The 8,149-nt window shown below is 42.5% G+C and overlaps 1 protein-coding gene across 12 annotated transcripts in view; it reads right to left on the bottom strand.

Moving 5' to 3' along the window:
- The window catches only part of LOC135090928 (moesin/ezrin/radixin homolog 1-like), an 81,387-nt gene that overhangs the window by 9,696 nt on the left and 63,542 nt on the right, over positions 1-8,149 (bottom strand). Inside the window, exons 1-2 of one of the 12 annotated variants that reach the window (XM_063988137.1) lie at positions 6,221-6,308; positions 5,741-5,792 (exon numbers count right to left, since the gene is read on the bottom strand). The exons of the other annotated variants lie outside the window; for them this stretch is intronic. Coding sequence (XP_063844207.1) covers positions 5,741-5,752 — 12 coding nt within the window. The 5' untranslated portion in view covers positions 5,753-5,792; positions 6,221-6,308. Of the gene's footprint in view, positions 1-5,740; positions 5,793-6,220; positions 6,309-8,149 lie in introns of those variants that run through there. 12 annotated transcript variants of the gene reach the window in all.

Raw genomic sequence — 8,149 nt, 5'->3', positions numbered from 1 at the left:
AGTCAACACCACACAAACTCACATGGCATCATATTGATGAGCAGCATGATAAGTATAGAAATCAAAATTACCATGTTTGGCCTGCAATTAAATAGCCAAGGTTACCTTGATTCTTATCCCTAGCCAGATAAAGACTCCTTTCACTTTGACTCCTCTTCACATTTACAAAAATGGGTCTGGATAAAAGTTTAGAGAGAGAGAGAGAGAGAGAGAGAGAGAGAGAGAGAGAGAGAGAGAGAGAGAGAGAGAGAGAGAGAGAGAGAGAGAGAGAGAGAGAGAGAGAGAGAGAGAGAGAGAGAGAGAGAGAGAGAGAGAGAGAGAGAGAATTTTGAAAAATCCCATTTTCACATCCTTCTAATTTTTGCAAATTACCCATTGGGTTTAAACAATAGAAGAGATGAAAGCCATATCATATAAAATTGATAGAGTTGTACTATTATATGGTGCTAATTTTGTTACAACTGACCATCATGTAATTCTGTAGATATATTTCCAGGTTGGGTCGGATCAGGCCACTCAAAACAAAACGACTTTGCTCATAATAAAAGTCATCAGACTGAATATAACAATAACAAATATTATATTTGATATGGAATTTTCAGCTCTAATGAATTCAATTCAAAACTTTGAGCTAGTGGTTTGGATGGGAACAGGAAGAGAATTTACTGAGGATTAAGTAGTCTTAATAAAAATGTGCTGCTACGATATATCATTGGATTTACATCACACTTTACATGATACAAATCCCATTATATACAATTTAATATACTCAGCTTCCATATTGAATGAACACTTGGATTACATTAGCATCCAGTAGTCACCAAATTACACTTGGATTACATTAGCATCCACAAGTCACCAAAGCCATTGGCTAGTGCCTAGCACAAGCCAATGACCATAGGGAGGACATACACAAAATTTACTAATCGCACATGTGAACCATTTCCTGTTCCTGAAGTTACTCTTAATACACTAACTCAACTGAGGCATCTTCTCTCCCACCCACTCCAGGCCATCGTTGGCAACTGCCATCTGCACTGCCTACTGAGATACAGCCTTCTAAATATTTTCCATGATCAGTAATTACATGGTGCATGAACACAATATCCAATACACGGCTGTAGACATTGTCTACAGCCTCGAAATACAAAAACTATAAGCAGACTTGGAACCATGCCAAGCCTGTTCTCCAACTAGCCAAAAACTCCTTCATTAACAGAAAGTGTCAAAACCTTCTAAGATCTAACTCCCCTCGTGACTTCTGGCATCTAACCAAAAATATCTCCAATAACTTTGCTTCTTCTTCTTCTTTCCCTCCTTTATTTCAACCAGATGGCACCATTGCTATCACATATATTTCTAAAGCTGAACTCTTCACTCAAACCTTGGCTAAAAACTCTACCTTGGACAATTCTGGGCTTGTTCCTCCCTCTCCTCCACCCTCTGACTACTTCATGCCACCTATTAAAATTCTTCGCAATGATGTTTTCCATGCCCTCACTGGCCTAAACCCTCGGAAGGCTTATGGACCTGATGGGGTTGCTCCTGTTGTTCTCCAAAACTGTGCCTCCGTGCTTGCACCTTGCCTAGTCAAACTCTTTCAGCTATGTCTGTCAACATCTACCTTTCCTTCTTGCTGGAAGTTTGCCTACATTCAACCTGTACCTAAAAAGGGTGACCATTCTAATCCCTCCAACTACCGTCTTATTGCTTTAATTTCTTGCCTATCTAAGGTTTTTGAATCTATCCTCAACAGGAAGATTCTTAAACATCTATCACTTCACAACCTTCTATCTGATCACCAGTATGGGTTCCGTCAAGGCCACTCTACTGGTGATCTTCTGGCTCTTTCTCACTGAGTCTTGGTCATCCTCTTTCAGAGATTTTAGTGAAACTTTTGCTGTTGCCTTGAACAAATCAAAAGCTTTTGATTGAGTCTGGCACAAAGCTTTGATTTCCAAACTGCCCTCCTACGGTTTCTATCCTTGTAACTTCATCTCAAGTTTCCTTTCTGACCGTTCTATTGCTGCTGAGGTAGACAGTCACTGTTCTTCTTCTAAATCTATTAACAGTGGTGTTCCTCAGGGTTCTGTCCTGTCACCCACCCTCTCATTATTCATTAATGATCTTCTAAACCAAACTTCTTATCCTATCCACTCCTACGCTGATGATACCACCCTGCACTTTTCCACGTCTTTTCATAGACGTCCAACCCTTCAGGAGGTAAACATTTCACACAAAGAAGCCACAGAACGCTTGACTTCTGATCTTTCTAAAATTTCTGATTGGGGCAGAGCAAACTTGGTATTGTTCAATGCCTCAAAAACTCAATTCCTCCATCTATCAAGTCGACACAACCTTCCAGACAACTATCCCCTCTTCTTCAATGACACTCAATTGTCCCCCCTTCTACACTGAACATCCTCGGTGTGTCCTTTACTTATAATCTGAACTGGAAACTTCACATCTCATCTCTAGTTAAAACAGCTTCTACGAAGTTAGGCATTCTGAGATGTCTCCGCCAGTTTTTCTCACCCCCCCCAGCTGCTAACTCTGTACGAGGGCCTTATCTGTCCATGTATGGAGTATGCTTCACATGTCTGGGGGTGTTCCACTCATACTGCTCTTCTAGACAGGGTGGAATCAAAAGCTTTTTGTCTCATCAACTCCTCTCCTCTAACTGACAGTCTTCAGCCTCTATCTCACCGCCATAATGTTGCATCTCTAGCTGTCTTCTACCGTTATTTTCATGCTAACTACTCTTCTGATCTTGCTAACTGCATGCCTCCCCTCCTCCCATGACCTCGCTGCACAAGACTTTCTTCTTTCTCTCACCCCTATTCTGTCCACCTCTCTAATGCAAGAGTTAACTAGTATTCTCAATCTTTCATTCCTTTCTCTGGTAAACTCTGGAACTCCCTGCCTGCTTCTGTATTTCCACCTTCCTATGACTTGAATTCCTTCAAGAGGGAGGTTTCAAGACACTTATTCATCAATTTTTGACTACTGCTTTGACCCTTTTATGGGACTGGCATTTCAGTGGGTTTTTTTTTTTAAATTGGATTTTTGTTGCCCTTGGCCAGTGTCCTTCCTACATAAAAAAGAAAAAAAAAGGTTGAATAATACAACTTACCAGGGCAAGACAGTTGATATCTATATTACTGTTAATGGCTATATAACAAGATGCCAGTAGTCTCATCACTACTGTAGCTACATAACCCTGACAGCCATGCATATGAATGATGACAACCATTACTGATAGACCTACCCCACAACTTTCTCTTGGAACCTTTTCTTGTTAACCTAAGTAGACTTGTTCTCTTAGTGTGTCTGACTCATGGAAGTAAAATAAGTTCCACAGTACAATAAGATGTAAGACAGAAAGGATGCACAATGTCCTTATACTGTGGGAGTGCGGATGACCCATACCCTTACATCCTAAGGAACTTTATCAAATAAGGTGAGTACCGTAAATACTTTAAATGTCAGAGTAATTTCTTTAACAATGTACATCAAATAAAATCAACACAGTATTTATCTTGAGTGGAATGTTGGTTCATGACAAATGGAATAATGTTTAACAATAAAAGCAATACAATAACAGTAATAAATGCAGAGCTAATGTTAAATGTGGTTGAAAAAAAAATAATAATAAAGTTGTGGCGCAAAGCAACCAGCACGCCAGGTGGCGGCACACCTGAGATCTGACCCACATGTGGGGAAGCGAGTGAGGTGGGGGTAGGAAGGGGCTCTCCAGGGACAAGACGTGAATACTCTACCATCTCTAACTGATGTGTTCGTTTGTTTTCTTTCATTCCGTTATGGAAAATAGCTTTCTGTCGACTTTTAATGTTAAGTCACTACAATATCGCAATCCAGGTGTTACGATGGGTATGAAGCATAATATTACCTAAATATACCAACTTGGGCATTACAAGCAGAACAGTAATTATACAAGTTTTAAAACTGAGCATTATTGTTTAGAACGTTCGTGTTTCGAGTTTCAACCGAAGAGCTTAGGGATGGCAATTTGATAGGAGGGCAGAGAATTTACTGTGAACAATGTGGCGCAGAGAGAGAGAGAGAGAGAGAGAGAGAGAGAGAGAGAGAGAGAGAGAGAGAGAGAGAGAGAGAGAGAGAGAGAGAGAGAGAGAGAGAGAGAGAGAGAGAGAGACGGGTAAGAAGTGAACTTGTATCTTTCATGTTAATTACTTTAAGAGGCACACGTGTGTACTGAATTCATCACGAGTTCTGAAACACATGAATCTAACTGTTCTTACAAGAAAACTTTCTGGTGGCTACAGCGACTATCTACAGCCTGCCATGTTACAACGCAGACGTGACACAAAGCTTTATCCGGAGCAACACAGAGGAAAGCAGGCATCTTCTTATTCACGTCTTTTGTCAACATTATATCAACCACATGACGAATACATAGGAATGCGCATGTCTCCTGGCAGCTACTTCTATTATTAATATGAACATGTATGATGGAAACTTCTGGTAACAATTTAAGGGTGCATATTCTCTTTAACATCTCGAAAGATGAAAAACTGCACATGAATTATGCAATGGCTATGGCTGAGCAAAGGTTATCACACACACACACACACACACACACACATTTACTGCAATAACGTCGCAATTGTAATTCTGAACATCTAATTAAAGAACCATAGTATGTCGCTAACTCCAACGTAAGTACTTCTTGAATTAGAGATACTAGCATTTTTTTTATTTTTAATGTAGGTGGGACACCGGCCAAGGGGCAACAAACATTGTAAAAAAGCCCACCGAGGTACCGGTCCCCGTAGAGTCAAATGCGTTAGTAATAAATAAATAAATAAATAAATAAAACAGGATGCGTCTTGAAACCTCCCTCTTGAAAGAGTTTTAAATCATAGGAAGATGGAAGTACAGAAGGCAGGGAGTTCCAGAGTTTAGTCTTGCATTTGAGAGGTGGACAGAATAGGGGTGAAAGAAGAAAGAAATTGCGACGTTAGCATTTGTAGGGGGCTATAAATGACCGTAACAGTTACGCAATGACCTAACACACCCTCGCCTAAAATAACCATCTGGAAGGATGCGATTCAAAACGAGTCATCTAAACTAAAGCACCCAACTCATCGGTAATTAAATACGAAACGACTATCACGCGACACATTTACAGCTGCCATCGCCACCACCTGCGACGCCGCACCCCAATGAACCTCACCAGCCCGCATTCAACAGGTATGACTCACCTCCACCTCATTCCCAAGTATAACACTATGGTAACACTTCTGTGCCTTTATTCAAAATCTTCCTCAACATACAAAACATGCATCCCTCCGAACAGTCTGTGCTTTAGTGACGTTATTCACACTCAAACAACAGGACACTTTTTGGTCATACTGCTTGAACCGCTTGATCGCTACACAGAAGTCTTCCTAGTGTTGGATATGCTATGCTTTTGTCTGTCTACATTTCAAACGTACTTTCCAAATTTTGTTCTAATTTAGAAGCATCTGCTTATATAAGAAATTACTCGTCAGTCAAATAATTAATTTTATGGGTGGTTTTGGCTTCCCGATCAGTTTGTATCTACCATTTCATTAAAAGTAACAATATATACCATAGAATTCTAACAAACATACATAAAAAAAACTCCAGACATTACTGCTTGAGTGCACATGAAATTCCATAATACAATAAAGAGTGAGAAGCAGTCAACGAACATCAAACCCTTCCTGGTGCTTACCAGTTGAACCATCTTGGCGTTCACAGATCCTGGGACTTCTCAACTATTATTCCTGAAAGAGAAAATTTAACACTGAACGAAGCTGGGAACGAGCATCAGAAGGCGGAGGAAAGGATGTTGCGGGTAGGGGTGTGCGAGTCACTCTGTACACACCCGGTTGGGGGCGAGGGGATGCGGCTCATCCACCCAACAGCTGCTCCTGCTACCTAACGTCCCTCTACCACCAACACACCGCTATGAACTAACACTACCACCAACACTTGACCACTCTCCTATACACTGGATCCACTGCGCTGTATCAGTCATGAAAATCAAGAAAGCAAACATGAAATTCACATAAAAAAAAAAAAAAAAAAAAATCGTTACTCATGACATAAGTAGTTAACACACGATCATCATTATTTTTTTCCAGGATAAGCAATGACACTCCACTAATCACCACAGCACGTAACAGCCTCTAGTATAACACCAGGGACGCACACTGGTAATGATGCGACAGCAAGCGTGCGCTCCGCGCGAGGGTTCGTTCAAAAGTGGCGGCCGCCGGCCAGCCGCCAGCCAGCCGGTGGGGACGGGACACGAAGCTGGGGCGCAGACCACTCACCCACCCCCCTCTCACTTCCTCAGTACCCCTCTTTACCCCCTCCCATTACTCCTCCTCCTCTACCACCTTCCCCCTCCCGTACAACAGGTGACGGGTCTGTAACCGGATGCGGTGCCCCACACTGAATGAGGATTTCTATCCGAACTTGAAGAGGGCTGCCGATCAAGAAGGATGGCAAGTCACCGATGTGGAATTTACGTAGGCAAACATTACATCATCAAAGCAGAGGCGGCGGAGGGGAGGGTGGGAGGAGAGGGTCTAAGGTGAGGATCGTAAGGCGGATGACAGCAGCTCAATGAAAACGAGTCTCCCACAGCAACACGACCGGCTGGACACGTTTCATTTTCGTCAATACCGATTGTCCGAGAAATTTCGTGTCTACGCGTTAAAGAGCTGCCAAACATGCGATATGAGACCACATGGCCCGGAATACTTTTAAGTCCAAGCGGTAAACAAATTATCGCGAAGGCTTTCACGGTTTCAATGTTGTGAGCCACCTGCTTCTAACGGCGCTTGCGAGTTAATAATCGAAGGACACATTGAAGATCATAAATGGGTCACGCTACTTGTCATGCGTCGCAGAAAACTTTGGTCATTGGTTTGCGTGCCCACGAACGGCTGGGCAACAATGATCAGAATAAATACTTCAGGCGAGCATCACGAGACTCTCTTGTTACCCTTGTATGGGTTGCCACCTCACACACCATGACTCGAGCCAAAAGAACAATAAATAACAATTGTTTGTAATGTTAAAGCGACGCAAAGCACCGCCGTCGTAAATGCAAGCCAAAATTAAAACTATCTGTACTGCAGGAAGTTTTAAACACTGGTAATTAGTCATAAAGGAAGAAAGTCATTCCCCCTTCCCACATTCATGCCAGACAACTATAAACTCCAACTAAAATTAACAAAAATGAGCTGGTTAGTGGGTCTCTCTCTCTCTCTCTCTCTCTCTCTCTCTCTCTCTCTCTCTCTCTCTCTCTCTCTCTCTCTCTCTCTCTCTCTCTCTCTCAAAATGTTCCGCTAAGAAATTCGAGGAGCCTTGAAGCACAATGGAGTTTCCGACAGCGTGCTTTCATGGAGCGTAGTGTCTATGTGTATACCACGTCAGAACGCTTCCCTAACAAACACTGCATAGAACAACCCAAACTTAGAGGCCACATCAGACAATTGTGCAAGAGCAGGAGAGCACAACGCCAGGTAAAGGGAGTGGGGGGGTAAAAGAGGGAAAGGGAGGGAGGGTGAACGTTGAAGGTTTGGCAGTTCAGTGCGTCGTATACACTGAAAGCTTCCTCCTCCCAGGCAAACTCATTCCCTCCCACGCATAGGGGCGCTGCTCACCCTCGTATTGCGTCATATTCACTGCTCAAATAACGTCTAATGCACTTACAGTACAAGGAGTCTGCTTATATAACTGTGTGTGTGTGTGTGTGTGTAATAATAATAAACGGTTTATTCTTCAGGCAGTTAACAAACTGAAAATGTACAGAGGAGGTGGGGAAATACTTAACATTTATCCTAAAGCTAAGTCTAATCTAGAAGGGAAATACTATTAATTGATGGCTCGCACCATGTGTGTGTGTGTGTGTGTGCGCAATGATCGTCACCGAACATAACGTGGTATCTGGGAAGGGTGATAAGGAGAGAGCGAACCTTCAGTCACGTCCACATTTTCAGGTTAGTGGCACCTTCCCTTCTTCCTTTCACTAGTGCCCGCCATCAAGGGCACCGTCGCTATCAGGCCGGATGGCGGACACACACACACACACACACACACACACACACACACACACACACACACACAC

The sequence above is a fragment of the Scylla paramamosain genome, chromosome 36 (genome assembly GCF_035594125.1).
Source record: "Scylla paramamosain isolate STU-SP2022 chromosome 36, ASM3559412v1, whole genome shotgun sequence".
NCBI lineage: Eukaryota > Metazoa > Arthropoda > Malacostraca > Decapoda > Portunidae > Scylla > Scylla paramamosain.
This window is presented reverse-complemented; position numbering and strand designations above follow the sequence as displayed.